The sequence below is a fragment of the Ambystoma mexicanum genome, chromosome 5p (assembly GCF_040938575.1).
Source record: "Ambystoma mexicanum isolate Mex_15411 chromosome 5p, UKY_AmexF1_1, whole genome shotgun sequence".
Classification (NCBI taxonomy): domain Eukaryota; kingdom Metazoa; phylum Chordata; class Amphibia; order Caudata; family Ambystomatidae; genus Ambystoma; species Ambystoma mexicanum.
Window position 1 is genome coordinate 726911431 of NC_090930.1, and position 21992 is coordinate 726933422.

Below are 21992 nucleotides of genomic sequence, written 5' to 3' on the forward strand. Positions count from 1 at the left end.
CTATAGCCTGTCTAGAATAGGTATGCCTTGGGACTTCTTGAGTAGCTGTGTGCAATTCTTAATACGTGTATTGTAGGCGTTACTAACCTTGGTCTGCCTTGTGCCATCCTAACATAAGTTAGGGAATTATTGCTTACCTCAGTCTGTGTTCCACTGTTCAGAAAAGCAACTGTAATAGTTTAATACAACAGTAGGTCTTACTCACCTAGTATATCTGAGGGTTATCCTGAATGTAGTTATAGGTTTATACTGTTCCATGAATTTGTGTTCCACTATTCAGAAAAGTACCCTGGTAACAGGGTTGGTTTACTAAGTGATTCTGTAACTGGGTGTCACTGCATGACTGACAGGGCCTACTACCCTTGATTTACTGTAAAGTAACTTGTGGATTTACTCCCCCTGAATAGGTGAGTTCTAGTATAAATGTGCATGATTAGAGCTGACTTGCCTAGAAATAGTGTTGGTTATTCTGAACGCGGTCTATGTTTTGGTCGGTGTACCTTAAGCAGTGTGTTGTGTTTTTATAATGTGTTATGATTCAATGACAAAATACTTATCCACCAAGATTTACCTTGGCCTATTTGTATTTATAATGTTGAACCATTTGTATGCTACAGTTTCTTTGTACCAGGCTACAGTCCTCTCTCCCTCCTAAGATAAGCCTGGCTGCTCTGTCCATGCTACCAACATTCTCAGGTGGTACAGCCTTATACTAAGAGTGGATCTTATGTACTGTCTCAGATGTATGGTTTTATGAAGCCCTCAGTTGGACTTTAGAAAAACTGTCCTAACATAACCCACTTACAGCCAAGACTTAGCCTTATAAACATTTGTGCTTCAATGATACCCGAGTCCTATGCACTTGCACACTCTGAATGCTCACAAGGCCTAGTAGGTCCACCGCCATCTTTCATTGTATATTTGATTTCATTCCTGGGTTCCCTCCCTGTTGCACTGTGGGCTCTTTGAAACACAATTTACTTTATGTAAAAGCACCTTACAAATGCACAATAAATAAAATAAATACATTTTTTCTTTCAATGTGGACCTTAAATTCTGAAGCAGGTTGTAATTTCCCTGGGTATTTTGGGCCCTGAGCCCTGTATTTCCCTGTATGTTGGACGAGCCCAAAGTTTGAAAGATGGCCTTTCCTCGGTATCTAGTATAGGGTTTGCAGTTGAGAGGCAGTGTGGGCAGATATTTTGAAACCATAGATGTCTGGCTGCACTATTTCAGACTAATAAAGCATTTGTTTCTGACATCTGACTGCAAACCGGACAAAACAGGGACTGGACCATTCTGCCAGCCTTGCTGGCATGTGCAATATACCTGTGCACACCACTAAAATCAAGAGCTCTGTGGAGCTCAGAACCCAGTCTGATCACACCAGCAGCCTTTTTTTTTATGTCGTCCCCAATTTATCTTGAATATGGAGGTAGAATGACCAGCCTGGAATCAGTCAAGTGTAAGAGCAGCAGGTGGTTTACTCTTCCTTATTTGTGAAGTTGCATTTCAGAGAATCCGGTATCATCTTTAAGTGTCGGGCGATAACACCCACCAGACACCCATCCAGCAACACAGTCTCGATTAAAACACACCTAGAATGCTTGTGCCTCTGGCATGCCCAGAGTCCTGTGCATCATTCTGTATGCGATATCGCCTACTATTGTATTGATTAACTCAGGATAGAAAAAGTATTTCTGATGCGTGTTGATCTGCTTAGAATCACATACTGTGCATATAGTCTGACATCCAGTGGTCACCGCAGAGTATTGCATCTTGTCTTTCGAGAATCGAAAGGGGACGTGGACATGGGCGTGTCTGTAACCCTATCCCTAACGTGACGTTTAGTGTACCCAAAATCCCTCACGCATCGCGGTCCCTCTGATTGTTTTTTTCCACCCAGCATACTGGTCGCCTTATGCGGGGCTCGTCTAGAGACATTGCTAATTGTTCCATCGACCTTCAGTAGAATATATTATATTGTTATTCAAGATCACCCTGACCATCCTTCATTTCGACGGCTGTTCCTGATATCCGCCGAAACCTCCACAGACCTTCGACGGACGGTGATCCAGTCGGCTTTGCCGTCCATGTGGCCGGGCCTTCCAGCCGGCCTACACAGTAGGGAGAGTGGGGTCGGGGTGGACATTTCTGTAAAATCTAAGAATACCTTTCCCTTTCCTCCCTCTTTCCTCTCTGGTCATCATCACTTTCATTATCCTCCGCTATGGGGAGAACTCCCTATTAGGTTTTGCCCCATTTGCAAGGGCAAATTTCATTGGAGAGGTAAGCATCTATGGCGTAACCGTTGCTTGCCCCTCGATCATGACAAAAAGGTTTGCGGTTTGTAAGCTCCTCCGTCTGAAGACTTTGAAGGAGTGCCGTTTCTAGCGGTGGGTGGCCTATGGGATGTCGAAGGCCGAGTCGAGTTCTCTCGCTCCAGCAACTGCCGATTGCGACAAGGGCATCAGTGACAAGCAGGCCTGCGACTCGGAGGTCGTTGACATTTCGGCAGAGCACTCCTGCTCCGCATAGTTTGTCCCCGGCCACGCCATGCACGGCTCAGGCACTGCTATGGCGGCTGTACACCCAGGCGACAAAGACAAACACTTTCAACTCACTAAACACACAACCGCAGGACAGTCTTCGACAAAGTCGAAGACAACCACAGCGCCAACTGGCACACCAGAAGTTTTGGCCGTGTGCCCCCGACCATCAGGATCGGCCTGCAGCCGCAGATGCGCCTTGCGACCTGGCACTCTAAATTGAAGGGCGCTACCACCAATGTTCCAAGAACCGTCGAGACGCATCGCAAGAAGGCGTCCGCCAACGACAATGCCCCAGTTCCGCCGAAGACTGTACAACCGCAGGCCCAGGCTACACGTCTCCCTACTGGGGAGGACGTTACCGAAATCATTGCGAGAATTGTTTCGACGGATGCTCAGAAGCGTCAGTCAAGGGATTCGCCGACACCCACAGGAAAGCACAAGGATTCGTCGAAATTCAAAGATAGGCTAAAGGATATACCGCCACACTCCGCCAAGCCTAAGGAGAAGCACAGGGACACGCAACCTCTTTCGGTCCCCCGTAAAGAGTTTTCGGATGGCGAAGAAGGTATTTCTTCAGCGCTGAAACAAATATCTCGAGGTTTGGCATCAGAGGATCGTATACAAGAGCCCTTTCCACCTCTAGACCCCTCTGGGTCTTCTGTTTGGACTAGGGAAACATTTTAGGGTTGTATGGAGAGGCTTGACAGGTTTGTAACGCTCTCAGAGCAATCCACCCCCAAAAGACCACGGGAAGAGGGCCTTTTGCCCCCTGTGACTAAAATCCAAAGATTCTTTGATCATTCCCAGGAGGAGGATGTGTACACTTACGACCTCACTGAGGAGATCATCCCTGCAGTCCCTTACACTCAGGATGATAATCCTTTCATTGACCCCGAGGATATGCACAACCCCATACAGGGTTGGGAAGAAAACCCTGATATGGGTGACCCCCAGCCATGGCAGTCTCCTAATCATTCACCAGATCCTGATGTCCTGTGTTTAGATTCCGCCCCCAGACCATCCCCACTAGACAGCCCTCTCCAGTGGACCATCAAATGACGTTCAACGCCATGTTGCGCAAAGCAGCAGAACATTTCAAGATCGCCACCAATGAAGCTGTTCCTGAGGCTGACTTTGTAGAGGACATACTTAAAGAGAAACTGCCGGCCAGCCAGGCTATTCCTCTACTAAACTCAATTAAAAAGCGGCAGGCTTCCTTGCTAATAACACCTGCCCTCACAAGAGCAGTTAATCCAAGAATAGAAAATCTATTTTGGCCTTGCCCCTCTGATCTCCTTTACATCAGAGGTCACTCCACCCGACTCACTGGTGGTGACCACTACAAGGAAAAGGGCAGGGGTTCCCCTGTCAACTGGGGAGGAACCCCCTGACAAGGAGTGTAAAAACCTCTACGCCCTGGGAAAGAGGATCACGGCTGCAGCTGCGTTTTCTACGCGCATCGCTAACAATACTACTTTGTTAGCCAGCTATGCGGACGCTCAATGGGCCATGTTACAGGAAGGCCTGCAGGAGGTTCCTGAACCGCTACGGTCTCGTCTTCTGTCCAAAGGGCAGACAAGTAAACCAAAGTATACTCAAGAACACTTTGGATTCCGCTGAGACAGAGGGTCGATCCTTGGCTCAGGGCACCCTCCTAAAGAGACACGCGTGGCTAAGAAACTCTGGGTTTAAGCCAGAAACTCAAGCGTCACTTATTAATAAACTCTTGGAATAATCAAACCTATTTAGGAGGGCAGTCGACAAAGCTCTCGAGACTGCAAAGGAGGAGCATGACACCCTTGACACCCTTAAGACGCTGGATAAAATCACACAAAAGCCCTCCACACGGCGAGGAACTGGGTTCAGACGCCTTTTTCGTGGCCAACGTTTCCCTCAAAACCAGTACACCTCGGGAAATAATTGGTCCTCTCCACAAGGAACCAGCGGATACACCACCCTGTATCCCCAAAGAGGTCAGTGTCGTGGGAAAGGAAGGGGCCGGAACTTTACCCCCGGAGGCTCCCCGGCCTCCGGATTAAAATTACCTGAAGACCCGGGTCCCCTCCCATGCCTCCCCGGTCGAGGGCCGGCTAACATCGTTCCTTCAGGCATGGGCGGGGTAAATGCAGACAAGTGGGTGCTGAAGACCGTGGCCCACGGGTATTGTATGGAGTTCTTCCGGTCAGACCGCCACGCGCAAGACATCTGACGCCAGACCATCTTCGTATCCTTCTTCAGGAAGTCGCAAAACTACGAGAAAAGGGGACCATAGAGGTTGTACCTCTTTCACAGGTAAACAAAGGTATTTATTCAGTGTACTTCCTTGTATCCAAAAAGGATCTCACCATGCACCCAGCGAACAAATTTGTAAAATCACAAAAGTTCTGCATGGTCACTCTGCAGGAAGTAATTCCACTGCTCTCGCAGGGAGTTTACATGGCAACACTGGACATGAAAGATGCCTACTTTCATATGTCAATGTTGCCGGCGCACAGAAAATACCTCAGATTTGTGATACAAAACAAACATTATCAATTCAAGGTACTACCCTTCGGCATAGCCTCCGCACCAAGGGTATTTACAAAGGTACTAGCAGTGGCATCAGCACACCTGCGCAGGCAATCCATCCCTGTTTATCCTTACCTCGACGACTGGCTCATAACAAGGGACTCCTACGAAACATGTCTGTCAAATACCCAAGACACTATAGACCTTTTATTCAGCCTGGGATTCTCCATCAATGAGAAGAAATCCAGCTTAGACCCCAGCCAGGTCAAACAATTCCTAGGGGCTCTAATTCGAACAAAGGACGGGCTTGTCTTCCCCTCCAACAAGAGAGTTCAAAACCTGCTGTTTCAAATCCCTCAAAATGTAGCCAGTCGAGAGGTGACGGTACGCAAAGCTATGCGACTGTTAGGAATGATGGCGTCATGCATTTATTTGGTTCCACACGCGCGCCTGCGTATGCGTCCAATGCAAGAGTGGCTCAACAGCCAGTGGTGTCAGGCCAGCAGCCAATGGGACGATTTAGTGGTTGTCTCGCCGGCCTTTGTTCTCTCGCTGCGGTGGTGGTCGAGGGAGAACCTCCTAAAAGGGAAATCCTTCACCACCCCCGCAGTAGAAGCCACTCTGACTACAGATGCATCTCTCATAGGGTGGGGAGCTCAACTGCTTCAACAGACAGCGCACAGTTTGGTCGTCAGACGTAGCATCCAACCACATAAACCTTTTGGAACTGTTAGCAATTTTCAAAGCACTAAAGACCTTTCAGACACAATTGCAAGGAAAGACGGTCCTGATCCTCACAGACAGCACCACAGCCATGTATTATCTGGACAAAAAGGGAGGCACTCACTCTCTAGGGCTGTCCAAACTGTCCCAGAACATTTGGAAGTGGGCTCTAAAACGCAACATGTTCCTGCTGTCACAACATGTTCCGGGGGTACTCAATCTTCTGGCAGACGTACGGCAGAGATTTCCCACTATCCATGGAGTACGAATGGCGATTACACGAAGACATCGTCTCTAACGTTTTCGCAGAATGGGGCTTCCCAGAGATCGACTTGTTTGCAACTCTGGAGAACGCCCAATGCCAAAATTATGCCTCCAGGTACCCCCAAAACTGTTCCAAGGGGAACAGACTCTGGATCACATGGTCACGGAAATTTGTTTACACTCTGACTCCCCCCCCTCCCCCCCCACCTGCAATGCACCAGGAACCAGTCACAATGATATTGTTGGCCCTGCCAACCCTGGTTCACTCATCTGATGGAGATGTCCCCATCTCCTCCAATGAAGCTGCCTTGCCCGTACAACATGTTGTCGTAAGACAAAGGGTGAACACTTCACCCATGCCCACAAACTTTTAACTTAGCGGCCTGGCTCCTGAGGTCATAGATTTCGGGCACCTACAACTCCCTCAAAGATGTATGGACATACTTGGGGAGGCAAGACAACCTAACAATTCTATTCTAGCAAGTGGAAACCTTTTGTTATCTAGTGCCACTCTAAGAGCATCAATCCCATTGACTGCTCTCCCACTCATATCGTTTTGTACCTGACTCATTTACTTGACTCGGGCCTAGTCTTTAACTCGCTTAAAGGTCACTTAGCTGCTCTTTCAGCCTACACCACATCACAACAAAAGGTTTTGTGGTGGAAGATACCAGTTATTATGGCTTTCATGGAGGGATTAAAGAGAATTCACCCTCCCATTCCTAACCCAGCTCCCGGATGGGACCTACGACTTATGGGGTCTCCTTTCAAGCCCATGCATAAATCGTCTTAAAGATCTCACTTATAAAACTGCCTTTTTAATAGCCATTACTTCCATTAGAAGAGTCAGTGAACTACAAAAGCTCTTAGTCCTAGACCCCTTTGTAACAGTTCATGAAGATAAGGTAGTTCTGCGCACTCACCCTAGGTTTGCGCCTAAATTCATTTCAAAATTCCATGTGAACCAATCCATAGAACTACCAACGTTCTTTCAGAACCCCTCAGCCATGGGAGAAAGAAGCCTGCACTTACTGGATGTAAGCAGGGCAGTCATGTTTTACATGGAAAGAACTAGACCACTAAGAAAGACAAATCAGTTTTTTGTTTCAGTAACTGCAGATAAAGACATGTTCCATGAAGAGGGCTTAATTGGAGATAGGAAATATTGTGTTTTGACATTTGCTGAAGTGATAGTATGTGCTTGCATCTGTGATATTTAATATCTTCAATCTTTACTTGGTAGTGCTCTCCCTCGCAGCAAAGTTGATATTGCTGTAGATAATCAGTGAGAACTTTATCAAACTTTTTTTGTTTTATGAACAGATATGGAGAAATCGTAAACATTAATCTTGTGCGAGATCAGAAGACTGGGAAATCCAAAGGATTTTGCTTCATTTGCTATGAAGATCAGAGGAGTACCATTCTTGCTGTCGACAATTTCAATGGAATTAAGGTCAGTACAAACCATTTTATAAAAAGCAACTTCCCTCCTCACTTGCAGTATTTTAAGAGATTTTAATCGAAACACCCCGTTGGTGTCTATGCTCAACCCCCTTCTGGTATCTCCTTTGCCCCGTGTCTCTTGCCTTTCTCGGCTTCTGCCCGTAACCTTGAGGTCACCTTTGAGTCATTGCTTTCCTTTTCTTCTCAAATATCTCTAACTGCTTCTATTTTCTCCTGACTTGTCTACTCTTCTGCAGTATTCTTTGGTCTTCCATTCTCCCACCTTACTCCTTTACGATACGTCTTTAATTCTGCTATTTGTCTTCTTGTTAGGCAGAATCTATTGCAGTTCCCTTGGGGAGCACTACAGCAGATAAAGACTACAGGTATATGCAATAAATTCCCTTTGGTATCAGTCTGTACCACGAAGATTTAGTTGGTAGCTGTGGCTGAGCAGTCAGACTTATCTCAAGAGAAAGATGAGCAGTATTCAGGGTTTACACATTAGGACTACAGTACTATGGCACAAGGAAACACTGACCAAAGCTTTGTATTAAAAAGAATATATATTGATTTTACACACTTCTAGTTCAACACATGAATCACAGTTATCAAAGTAAGTTAAAACTGTGAAGGCAAGTATACACAACTCCCTATTTAAATTATAGACATGTTTGAGCAAGAGTGAAAACTGAGCAAAATGGCACAGGGTCAACCAAGTAAAAATGGCACTAGTAATTTCTCAAAAGGGAGGGAAAGGACAAGTTATTCAGATTTAACCTCTTAAACACACGAGCAATACTTCCCAAGTAGATTGTGAACAAGTTAGGCAAGGTAGCACTTTAGCAATAGTCATACATAGTTGAAAACCGAGCAAAATGGCACTTCAGCAATGCTGAAGAGGGAAGGAAGAGCGGTTATAAGAGTTTCTGGTGCACCAACACAGTCGAGGGTGAAAAGCAATCTAATGAAGACAGTTGTAACAGATTTAGCCAAAGTCAATGGGCCTGTGCCAGAGTTAGTGGTACAGGGCAATGTGCCCCGAATCAAACTGTTCTAGTAGCTGCAGTCAAGTCTTTGGTTTAACGATTCAAAAGGAGGGCGCAGAAGGTAAAAGATAATGTTAGTTGATAGGGGCGGCCAACCCAGGAGGTAGGTAAAGGATGTCAAACACCTTTAGCACTACCCCTCGAAACGGGAGGCCTGGCGGAACAATGTACCTGAAAAAGTGGAAGCGGTTCCTGGCAGTTCCTGCAGTTTGTGTTGTCCAGCAGAGGAAGAGAGGCTCTCATCGTGGAGGAAGGGTCGAGTTACTGCACTGCGCAGGGAAGAAGCCAGCCGCAGTGATGCCGCAACGGATTAAAAGGTACGCTCCTTTAAATCGCGGTCCCGGTGGACGGGTGCCTGGCTATCCGGTCTCCAAGTGCAGGGCACTGGTGATTCGACCCAGGCAGGTCCTGGAAGGCGATTGACGAACTGGTTGGCCCCACCAGCTGAAGGGAAGAAGACTTTTGCAGGCGAAGATCTTCTCAAGTCGTTGGAGAAAAGTGGTGAGGATGTGCAGCAGGGCTTCACCGGTGGTTCAGTCGTTGCAGATGTCTTCAGCTTCTCTCCTCTTTCGGTTTCCTAGTTCCAGTGGCGACGTCTTGTCCTCAGGACCCTGCTTTTATGCAGCAAGACCCCCATTCATACAGCCTAGCTGTCACTCACACAGTGGGGTGGCTCTCCTGGCGGAAGTACGAATTCCCCCTCCCACACATCCTGTCTACCCCAGACTCAGTGGCGCTGAGAGGAAGGCTTCTGTGCAGAAGCCCGCCAAAAGGACGAACAAACGATCTCCGACCTGCGTTAGGATTATAGAGAAAGACACGAAAAAGAATGTTAATCAAAGTTCTGGCAATAAAAACCTACTGGAGTAAAGTTAGTATTAAAATAAACCGGCGGTATGTTAGAGGCATTCAGAAACAGTGGTAGCCTCGAACAATGGGAAAATCCCATAGGGAAATATTCGCGGTCGAATATTTACAGTAGTAACCACTGCCACCAGCCAGAAACTTTTGAGAGAGGGACTGTACGGTACCCGCTTGAAAATGAACACGAGGGAAAAACTATTAACCCGTCCCAGTACTTCCATAGTAAGATGGGGTGTACTGGTTTTGTTCATAAGAATTGACTAGTAAAGTCAATGGGGACTTGACATGCCCTGGGAGACAGTAGTCCGTCCCAGGCTATGGAGTCTATGTTTGGGGGTCGCTACGACACCCCTGTGGCATGACACGGAGGGTGCTGTGTACCACACATGTAAAAAGATGATTCCTATGAGAGGGAGAGAAAAACCCTATAGACCATAAGCAAACAAGATAGCCTAAAACACACACTAGCAATCTGGCTAAGCGTGGAAAAAAGGGTCTCACTCTTAGCAGCAGAAAAAAATAAACCCTTCAAATCCAGCAAAGCTGCTGGGGGACTCTATAGGTAAGGGAAATTAGCCATATAATGAGAATTCTCCCTAACACTTCTTTCTGCTTCCCCCACAAGCCTCTATCAGGTTATCTATTTACTCTGCTTCTCTCTTCCCCTATGATTCTCGTCTCCTGTTTCACTTTCTTTCCATAATCTTCAAGTGCTATCATGGCCTTGCTCTCTTATATCTTGCTCCTCTTGTTTCACCTTATACCCTTTGCTCTCAACACCTTCATCTTCCGACCACTCCCAAACCCCCCTGTTCCTCTTCACCTTTTTGGTCATTCTCTCTCCTTGCTCCAAAGGCTTGGAATGCTCTCTCGCCTGATATTCGTGTTTCCCACTCCCTCTACATATTTTGTTCCCGCCTAAAGGCTCATCTTCTCTCTTCAAAACCTTCCTCTTAAATCCTCTGCACTAAAATTGTTGTGTTATCGCCTAATTGTTTGTACTACACTTGATTTATATGAAGACCATGACATTGTTATATTATGTTATGTTATGGTAAATTATATAGCGCACGTTCACCCGAAGGCATCTTGACGCTGGAGAAAGAGACCACAACAAACAGGAAAACCAAGCAGAGTCACAGGCAATAGTTCAAAAAAGATGGGTCTTCAGAGCCTTCCGAAAGACCAGATGATAGGTGGAAGGCTGTTCCACAGCAATGCTGCTGAAACAGAAAACGCACGGCCACCCATTCGGGAGCGGCGAAAGAGAGGTATGCAAAGCATACCAGAAGAGGCTGATCGGACAGGGAGATTGGGGACATAATGCTCAAATTTGTCAGATAGGTACTCTGCGCCTATACCGTGTACAGCCTGATGAACGATACAAAGGGATTTAAACAGAATGTGTTGTGCCACGGGCAACCAGTGAAGAGAGCGTAACACGGGGGTAATATGGGATCCATAGGGGGTGCCTGTTGCTAGTTTCGCATCCAAGTTCTGAAGACATTGTAGCCTGCCAATCAGCCCCTTGGGTTGCGCCAAGTACAAGGAGTTACAGTAGTCCAGCCTGCTAAGGATCATGCTGCCACTACAGGAGGACGAAGTGCCGCTGGAATCAGATGGAGCACTTTCCTCAACATTTTAAGCTGAAAGTGGCCCTGCTGATATACCGAGGCTACTTGGGCCGTCAGTGAGAGATCAGCTGACAGAATCACTCCAAGATTCTTTACCTTGGGGGAAGGCACAGGAAGAAGACCAAGAGAGGAAGGCCAGAAAGAAGCAATCCAAAGTGAAGGACCAGGAGGAGAACCCACCACCAGCACCTCAGTCTTGTCCCCATTTAATTTCAGCCAGTTATGGCCCATCCACTCGCCAATGGCAGTCAGGCACTTATTGAGGCACGCAGACACCCCAGCTGGATCAAGATCTAAACGGATCAACAGCTTGGTATCGTCTGCGTAATAATAGCACCAGATACCGAGGGAGCGAATGAGGCGAACCAGCAAAAAGATGTAAATATTGAAAAGAATAGGGGACAAGGCTGATCCCTGAGGGCCACCACAGCTAAGATGTGAAGACTTAGAAAAGAAAGGTGGCAGGGAAATAATTTGAGATCTATCGGCCAAGAAGGAGCCAAACCAGGTCAATACCTTGCCCGAGACACCGATCTGGGATAGGTGCGTGAGCAGGATGGTGTGATTGATGGTGTTGAACGCCAATGAAAGATTGAGAAGAATCCGGGCTCTGGCACCGCCCTGATCCACCAACCTGACCATAGCCTCCAGCACAGAGACAAGGACGCTTTCTGTTCCCCTGCCAGGTCGAAAATCAGACTGGGCCGGGTCAAGCATCCTGGAAGACTCCAAAAAGGAGGACAGTAACGGAGAAACCAGTGAGTTTCATAAAACATGGAAGGAGAGGAAAGAGACGGAAAATAGAGAGAAGAGGTGGGTCCAAAGAAGGCTTTTTAAGAAGAGGAATGACCAGAGCAGAGTTCAGCCCGGATAATTCCTGATTGACAGGAAAGATTAACAGCCGTTGTAATTTCACCTAGGAGGTCGGCTGATAGTTGTTTCATCACTCCAAGAGGGAGTGGATCCACAGGGGATCAGGACTTAATTTTAAGAAGAGCTTTTGAGACCTTATCGTCAGAAAAGGAAGGGAAAAGTGACCAAGACAGACCAGCAGGAGCAGCATCTTCAAGGGTAGGCTGATTGTCAGGAGGGGAAGTGTGGGTCAGAGAGGCGAGACTGTTAGTAATGTTGACATGAATGGTCTCGACTTTCTTGATGAAAAAGGTAGATAAGGAGTTGCACAGCTCCTGAGTAGGTTTTATTGACGGAGTGTATTTAGAAGGGGAAGACGGAGACTTAATGATAGAGAATAAGGTCTTGGCCTGATAAAGTGCAGACTCAATCTTCTCCGCAAAATACAATTTCTTTTGCTGTGAGAATGGACGCTGCATAGGCCAGCAGACTGGCTTTGTAGCAAAGTTTATTATCAGGATCATAGCCGTGTCACCACTGCGACATTCACAGCTGTCAAGACACATTTCCTAACGGTGGATGCCATTAGATGAAGGAAAGGTAGAAATGTTTCACTGTATGCTGACAGTGTAGAAGTCCATGCAGCTGAGGAACGAAGGTGGGACCACTCCATTTTTTTTTCGGGCGCTATGTAATTGTAGCGGTAGATGTCATGTCCACGTGGCCAGAGGTCGGAATATTGAAGGCGATAACATTGAGACATGTAATTGAATTCTTGGAAGGTGTATTTTAAGGGAGGGATTTCCTACTTATGTTCTGAGTGACTATGGACCTCAATATGTGTCAGTTGAATTTGAGGATTGGCTAAGATCCTTGGGTATTCGGCACAAGAAAACCTATCTATATCATCCTCAGACCAACAGGTGTGTAGAGAGGTTTAACAGGACATTCATGGAAGGTGTGAGAATGAGGGTGGCTAATGGTGAGGATTGGAAGAGTGACTTGTTGCGGAGAGTATTTCTGTACAGAGTGACACCCCATGGTGTTACTGGTGTAACACATTTTTAACTTTTTAGACGAAGGCAGCCTAATACCTTTCGCACTTGGTAAATCCAAGTTAGTGAGGGTGGATGGGAAGATGGTTAGAATTCTGATTCTGACAATTGGAGAGGTCTGTGAAATGCAGCTCTGACAGGGTGCAGAGTTGTAGAGTCTCTGTATTTGTATGTGGGGACAAAGTGAGAATTATTTTGCCAAGGAAGGGGAAGAAGTATGGTGAGAAGTTTTCAGTGGTCAGAATTGTGGAGAAGGATCTTGGTAATGCTGTGAGAATGATGGGTGGTGAGGTGTGGAACAAGGAGAGAGTTGCTAAGTAGGGTTAAGTTGCTCAGTTGGACCATTAGGAGGGGAGGTGTGCTGTGATCTTTCTATTGGGGTTTCACAACTAGGTGTGTGTGTGTGTGTGTGTGTGTGTGTGTGTGTGTGTGTGTGTGTGTGTGTGTGTGTGTGTGTGTGTGTGGGTGTGTGTGTGGGTGGGTGTGGGTGTGTGTGTGGGTGGGTGTGTGTGTGTGTGTGTGTGGGTGGGTGTGTGTGTGTGTGTGTGGGTGGGTGTGGGTGTGGTGGGTTTGGCTTGTGGAATCTGCTTAGATCACATGCTGTGCATAGGCCGACATCTAGTGGAAGCAGCAGAGTATTACAGTTGTTGTTTTTGAAACTCGAAAAGGGACTTCGACAGGGCGTGCCAGTAATACTATCCCTAGTGTGACATCCACTGTACCCATGATACTTCACGCGTCGAGGTCCCTCAGACAGTGAACCCCCGCATAGAGAAACTGTTTAGACCTGCCCCTTCTGACCCGCTGTATATCAGAGGGCAACTGAAGCCTGATACACTGGTTGTTACTACAACAAGGAAGAGGGCTTGTACTCCCCTAGCTTCCTCTGAAGCCCCGCCTGACAGGGAAACCGAGACTTTACACAATGGGCAGAAAGGTGGCCTCCTCCATGGCATTCCAGAGCAGGATTGCTAACAATTCTACCCTGTTGGCCAGTTACAACTGCCACAAATGGGATGAGGTCTCGGCCGTACTATCATCGGCCCCGGGCCCACTTAGTCTCACCTTGCCCAGGTGGTCGCAGAAGGCAGGGCAGTGTCAAGCTGCTTATTAAAAACCAATCTTGATGCCGCAGACAACTGAGGCAGGATAATAGCAGATGGGACAATTATCAAGCGCCATGCTTGGTTGTGCCAATCGTGTTTTTAAACCAGAGACGCAATCTACCCTTATCAACATGCCTGTTGAGCTTGAGAAAAAGCTGCCATGCCATCTCTCAACTTAAAAATAAGGAAGTCTGTAAGCATCCAACACAACAAGGAATGCTAACAGCTGTCAGCACCTTGCAGTTGGGCTTTAAAAAAAAAATGTAAAAGAAGGCAGCCCCACAGAAAAGTCTCTTCTTCAGTTCTATGGTGACCATCGGTGAAACAAGGCAGGTGGTTTGTTGAGACATTAGCTGAATTGCCAGGTGGTAGGGGAAATTATGTCCTGTATCTGGTGGTGAGGAGGAACATGGGGGCTGGGGGTAGTGGAGGGCAGGGAAGGGTTGTGGTGCGTGCCAGCCGTTAGAATGCAGGGGATCAGGAGAGTGGGGAAGTGGGGCAGGATAGAGCTTAGAGGACAAACAGCACCTGGACAGACCTCCGGCCCATCAAAGAACTTGGGATTCCGAGCAGTTCCATGCAATGAAATCCCCTGAACTGTGCCCTCCGATTTGCTTAGGGCTACTGTGACATCACCTCTGTGGTGCTAAATATGCGTGTCTTTGCTTGTGTGTATGTGTTCACATGCAGAGAGGGCAGCCCTAGAAGTCACGCTGACCATTGGCAAGGAAAAGAAGCAACAGGAGTGTATGTTTTTGTATCCATGTGGGTAGAATAATTCATTTTTGCAGTTGAGTGGTTGAACGTTCGTGCATCGTTTGGCGATGTGTCTGAACAGAATGGTTAACATTTTTTAACGTTTGACCATTTTGTTCGGATGCATTTTCGGCTGATGTGTGAGCGTTTGGTTATTTGGTTGCAGAGATTAATTGTTTTGTTCGCATGGTTATAGAAACATACAGGCAATAGGAATCATTGTCTTTAAATGACGCACACCTGTATTTTCTATGATGTGAGCATGACATAATGATCATGGGAAGTGAGCCATGGTGGTTTTTAACACATTTATTAAAGAGCTTATCTTGGTTAAACAAGCTCTACATACGGTATTCGCTCACACCGTTTGGGAATGCCATAATTTTCAGCCCTGTTAGCACGCGAATCTTAAAGGCTTTTGTCAAGCCTGACATAATTAAAATAGTTGCATTTAGACAATGTAAATGTACAATATTTCTTAATGAGACTTCCGCCTTTTCTGGTTTGCCGGACCCTCGCTCCGTTCTAAATACAGCTGGAGCTTTGATGAGGAAACTTGTTGGGCTTTTTTTGGAGCTGGGTCGTTGCAACACCCTGCATTTACGAGTATGCCACATGCTGTCTGAAAGGGAAAACAGGAACTACGACCGTTGTTAGAATTGTTGATTCTGCCCGTTTGCCTGTTTTGGTAACAGGGAGGCCGAGTTGCTGGATTAGAGCAAGCCCATTGTTTTCATAATGATGGATGAAAATGGACCACGCTCATGAATGCCGGTGCACCTTCAAAGTTTTGTCTGAATAGTGGCTCTGTCTGCCAAACAAGAACGGGGGCATGCTGTCTCACTGATGCATTTTGTACAATAATCTTTTTAAATACTGTTTTTTTGTTTGTACCTTGTTAGTCTTGATGAAAAGGGCCGTTTAGTTTAATGTGTAAACTTGGCCGAAAAATGTTGATACACACAAATGGCGTAATTGCGAAATTAAACTAACAGCAACTGTTCTGATAATGAATACCTTGGTTATTTAATCACACCTCTGCTCACTTCTCAATAACACCACCTGAAGTGTACACTACACAAAACCCTGATGTCTGTCGTTTGTAGAGGTGATAATGTCGTATTGCTTGTATATTTGTGTAATAGTCCGAATAGCATATCATTATATTCACAATTGTTTGTTCATTACTTGCAAAAACCGCTGAATAACATTGTAAAGATGACCACACTTTTTTTCAATTTTCGCCCGTAGCTCATTGCCAATAGTAAAGTGCATGTAACACCCTGAAGTCATCTATGGCTTGTCGTTATTAATGCCATTTTCTACAATAACAGTCCTACTCTTGATTGTTTAAAAGTCCAGAGGAAAAAAAAATTTGAATGTTTGTTGTCATTCATTCACATATTTTAAGACTGAAGGACATATCCATTGAGTAACCAATCAATTTTCAAAAGTTATATTTTAATTATTGTGTTTAAAGAAGATACATTGTTGTATTATAGTTTCATTTATTCAGTAGGCGTCCCTTTGTGAATATGCTGGTTAATAATCAACATCAATAAATTCTACATTTTGAGCACAACAAAAAAAAAATGCCTGTTAAGCCCAACCTTTGGCAAGGCAGTCGAGAACGCCTTCAAGACGGCCAAAGAAGAATACAATGCTCTCAAGTCATTGGGCCAACTGACCAATAAACCTACTGGCCAGGGGGGAAACATGAATTTTCGTCGCTTACGTTACTAGAATTCACAGAGTGGTTCCACCTATAACCAGAGCCAAGGTACCTGGGGAAACAATCGGGGTCAGTCCTCCCAGAATTACCATAGAGGAGCGCGCAGATTCCGCATTCGCGGTAGGGGCAACTCCCCCCGAGGTGGCACCCCACCTCAAAAACAGTGACTATCTGTCCAGGTGCCCTCCCATGCCTCTCCAGTAGGAGGGTGTATATCCAGCTTCAACCACGCATGGGAGGAAATCACCACAGACAGATGGGTGCTGTCCACCGTAACAGGTGGATATTGTATAAAGCTCCTCGACCAACCCCAGAACCACCCCCCACGACAAAGGACCCATCCCAAGGAACACAAGCGCATCCTCCTCTAGGAAATCGCCACGCTTCTACTAAAGGACGCCATCGAAGTCGTCCCGGCCAACCAGGTAAACAGGTATTTATTCCACTAACTTCCTTGTGCCAAAGAAAGATCTAACAATGTGCTCCGTATTAGATTTGTGCCCTGCAAACAAATATGTGAAGCCACAAAAGTTCTGCATGACTACGCTACAAGAGGTAATCCCTCTACTAAAAAAGGAGATGACATGGCAACATTGGATAGGAAAGATGCCTATTTTCATATTTCAATGTTTCCAGCGCACAGAAGAGTCTTGCGTTTCAAGATAGGGAATCAGCTCTACCAATTCTTAGTGCTAACCGTCGGAATAGCATCTGCTCCAAGGGTATTCACGAAGGTACTGGCGGTAGTGGCAGCACACCTGCGCAGGGAGGCAATCCCAGTGTACCCTTACCTGGACGACTGGCTGATTACAGGGGAGTCTCCCCTAATTTGCAGGCAAAACATTCAGAGAACTATCAACCTACTCTTCCAATTGGGCTTTTCCATCAACGAGAAAAAATCAAGCCTAGTGCCAAGCACAACCAAACAGTTCCTAGGAGCTGTCATAAACGCACAAGAGAGGTTGGTTTTTCCGTCAGAGAAAAGAGTCCAAAATATGTTACTGCAAATACCACATTATCAAGCCGGCAGACAAATAAGGGTGTGCAAAGAGATGCGTTTGCTAGGCATGTTGGCATCTTGCATTTACCTGGTTCCTCACCGCGCCTGCGACCCACGCAGGAGTGGTTGGCGAAACAGTGGTCTCAGGCGAGTGATCAGTGGGACGATCTAGTGGTCATTTCGCCAACACTAGTACAAAATCTTCGCTGGTGGACAAGAGAAAATCTGTTGAAGAGGAAACCCTTCTACGATCCGGAATTTCAAGCGATTGTCACGACGGCACGACAGACACCTCACTCGCTGGGTGGGGGACTCATTACCTTCACCACACAGCTCAGGGTATGTGGTCCCACGCGGCAGCACAGAACCACATCAATCTGCTAGAACTACTGGCCTTATTCAAAGCCCTTCAGGCGTTCGAATCTCACCTAGCAAACCAATCTGTGCAAGTCCTGACAGACATCATGGATGAACTGGTCAGGGATATTTGCTTATGCTTCCCCCCCACACCTCTAATGAGGATGGTGGTGAACAAGATCCACAAGGAACAGGTGATGCTCATCCTTGTTGCTCCTATGTGGGCAAGACAACCCTGGTATCCACATCTGTGCAAACTGGCGATGTACGATCCCATCAAACTCCCCTGCCCGTACAACCTGCTCACTCAGCATGGGGGACTAACAGTGAATCCTCAACCTCACTCAATGAACTTGGCAGCATGGCTCCTGAAGTTAGAGTTCAGACATCTTAATCTGCCACAGAGATGTATGGATATCTTGAAAGAATCAAGAAAGCCTAACACTAGGCACTGTTACTTTGACAAGTGGAGGAGATTTGTAATTTGGTGGCAGTCTAAACAAATTAACCCCATAGAATGTACTCCTTCCCACATTCTAATACTCCACTTGCTAGATGCAGGGTTAGTATCCGACTCTTGAAAGATCCACCTGACGGGTTTGTCAGACTATACCACTTCCCACAATAAAGTCTCATGGTGGAAGGTACCTGTGATCAAACCATTCATGGAGGAAGTAAAGAGACTCGACCCTCCAATTTCAAACCAGCTGCCAGGATGGGATCTCAATGTTGTACTTGCTAAGCTCATGGGACCCCCCTCCCCCTTTCGAGCCAATGCACAAGCCTAGACCCAAACACCTGACTTACGAAGAGTTTGTCAAAGAAGAGTTTGTCTTACAAGCATTGTCAGTGCAGGATCCTTTGTTGTACACAAAGACAAGCTGGTTTTATGTACTCACCCTAGGTTCTCCCCTAAATTTATCTCTATATTTCACGTAAACCACTCTATTGAGCTACCAGCTTTCTTTCAGGAACCCACCAGCTCAGCTGAGGTAAAACTCACTAGATGTGAGAGGGGCGGCCTTCTGCTATGTAGACGAGACCAGAGCGCTAAGGAAAACAGATCAACTGTCTCCATAGCACCAGGCAGAGAACGTGACCGCATTTCAAAGATTGCGGTCTCCAGGTGGATAGTCAGATGTATACAATTGTGCTATTCCCTATCAAACAAGACACTGCCTTTTACACCCAGAGCTCACTCCACAAGGAGCACAGGAACCACTCTGGCTTTCATTGCAAAAGTCCCTCTAGACAGCATTTGCAAAGCAGCTACATGGAGCTCAATACACACTTACACTCCGCATTACTGCATTGACACTCATTCCAAGACAGATACACAGGTGGGACAAGTGGTTCCAAGACATCTGTTTGCCCATGAACCTTCTCACATCCCACCACCTTCTTCCAACACTGCTCGCTAATCTATGCACAACATGTGATCTAAGCAGATTCCACAAGCCTCAGAAGGGATACATTACTCACCGTAATTGTATTTCTGATGCTTGTATCTGCTTAGATTCACATGCGCCCACCCTTCCTCCCCTCGGAGAGAAAGGCGCATGGATGCTTATGAGCTTGTCTGATACGTATCTGCTTGGATACAACTGTACTCGCGCTACACCTCATGTTACCTCATGTCAGAAAAATAATCTGAGGGACCTCGACGCGTGAAGGATCATGGGTACAGTGGACGTCACACTAGGGATAGTATTACTGGCACGCCCTGTCAACGTCCTTTTCGAGTTTTGAAAAAAACAACTGTAATACTCTGCAGCTTCCACTAGATGTCGGCCTATGCACAGCATGTGAATCTAAGCAGATACAAGCATCAGAAATACGATTACAGTGAGTAATGTATCCCATATTTTCTGTACAAATCTGGGTCATGATGGAATTTTTCCCTTGTAAGGTTCTTTGTGGAATTGTTTATGGTTGGTTTACATTCTGTCAGTTGATAGACTCTGGTGAGTCTTGCCACAGCATATAATGTATGTTCCTGAATAAATGATAATTCCGGCATATCTGTGTCAAGATCATTAGCACTGATCAACTTTACAACAACCTTGTTATGGCCGCACCTGTGAACACCCCTGCTATGGTTGGTAATAATGATGTTGCGAAGCGTGACCAACTTTGGTCTAAGAAACCTTGCAAGGATCCCCTTGTTCCATTTGCAGTAGCAAATAAAAACAGGGCAAGAAGGCGGGAGGAATTTTGAATTCCCAATAAGCAGAAGGGATGGGGCAACAAGTAAAGTAAATAATCTTGTTGAAATCTACATCTTCGGCCAGGCTGCAGATGTGGGGAATGTGGTGGAAAATCGCACTCCTGCAGCCCACCCGTCGCTGTCCAATTGGAGCTTAAACCCGTCATGAAGGTGAGAGCGGACGAGGAAGGGGCGGGGGAATCGGGACCCTGTTTGGGGGAGGCGGTTGAAATTAACCCTTTGATCCCCCTATCAAATAAGTTCTCTACCCTTGATAGCGGGAAGGAGTTGATGCCAGCAGCAATATCTGCATTAAAAAAGGCTGGGGCATGAGGGAAATGTAGGAAGAAAGCCAAGACCCAAAGTAGAAGCAAGAGTGTCAAATCCAGAACCCAAATGGGAGTGGGCAGGTGTGGAAAGGTTGCAGATTGTACCAAAATAGGAGATGTAGTTAATGATACTGCTGAAAGATCTAATACATTGGGTGGCAATACGTATGATAGAAAAGGCGAGGTAGTGAAAGATTTGGTCGATAAACTCAGCACTCTGGGGCCCATTAAGTACATGGCTGCATTCACAATGAATTGCATTATTTGGAATCTATTGGCCTATGCCTCCTTAATTGCATCAAAAATGTGATTGTGAATGGCATAGAGAATTGGCACAAGACTTGGTATGTGAGCTTAGATCACTGTAGGAGAATATTTCTGCCCTAAAAACCGAATGTATAGGCAGTACTCTCTGCTCGTATCAGGACACTGGAGTGAAGCTGGATGGTAACACCAAAGAAAAAAGGCACAGGAATCCATATAATAGTAATTCCAAAGGCAATGATAAATTGAGATTGGGTAAGGATGAGTTAAGGAAGCGCACTGACAAGCCTGATAGTGGAATAAGCCCATGAAAGGTTATGGGTCTAGTGGGTCCAGTGCACAGGTAAGCAACGCCATCCATGCAGCTCCCCCTTTATTTTCAAATAGGCAGTGTCCTCCTATGCTGTTAGCCCCCGAATGAATACCCCTCAAGTATCCAGTGTCTGGGAGTGTTTTAACAGCAAATGGCTATTGAAGAACTGCTGACCGGAGGTCGATCAAAAGCACAGGCCACAATTTTGTCATGGTAAACGTTCCAAAACTAAACGTGGGTACACAGGAAGATCAGGATTCCCTAAGGAATAGGTTCATCCACTGGATCTGATATAGAACAGGTTGTTTGTCTATAATTAGGGAGGACATTGTAAACCGTAGGCGACTCTCCTCTCCCAGCTGTCAGTTGGACTGTTTCCAGTTTTTATTATCCTGCAAGGATCTGGTGGATGGGTTTCTGAGTATCGATGCCCGCACCTACCCACCGGTGGGTCTTTCTATTATGATCAAACATCAGTTCCAAAATGTCACGAACTGGGGGAACCGTCAACTGGGGGTATGGTTCGTTAGCCTCCAGACGGACCCAGGGAATGAACTATGTGGACATTCACCAAATAAGGGGGTAGCAAGAACAGAGACCCAGATGATCCATAGTGGACTAGATGAAGTAGACTGACCAAGCCTCGACTCGCCCATCCCCTCGTACCAACAGCTCAAGCTACTGTTGTGGAACATAGCATGGGTAGCAAAACATCTGGGAGTTCCACTTTGGATCGATTGTGTGAGAGGCTACAATGTTAAATTGTTTTAGGAACCCTGGGCAGAGGAATCAGTGGCATTTCAGGGCTATCAATCTTTCCAGATCCCAGCAAATAGAGCCCTGAAGGGCAGGCCAAGTGGGGGGCTTTTGGTACTGATGGACATCTCCCTGGACTGGGAAATTGCTGCCAGGCCAACGGACCTGGATGAACTCCAACTACTTGTGGCACATACCTAGGGAGGGGAAGAAATGTATCTGTTTAACC

At 46.3% G+C, this 21992-nt stretch overlaps 1 protein-coding gene across 2 annotated transcripts in view; it reads left to right on the forward strand.

Annotated features, from left to right (window-relative positions):
* Positions 1 to 21992, forward strand: part of RBMX2 (RNA binding motif protein X-linked 2) — a 292888-nt gene that overhangs the window by 166577 nt on the left and 104319 nt on the right. For both annotated transcript variants that reach the window (XM_069613106.1, XM_069613107.1), the window contains one exon: positions 7371 to 7500. In XM_069613106.1, coding sequence (XP_069469207.1) covers positions 7371 to 7500 — 130 coding nt within the window. The remainder of the gene's footprint in view (positions 1 to 7370; positions 7501 to 21992) is intronic.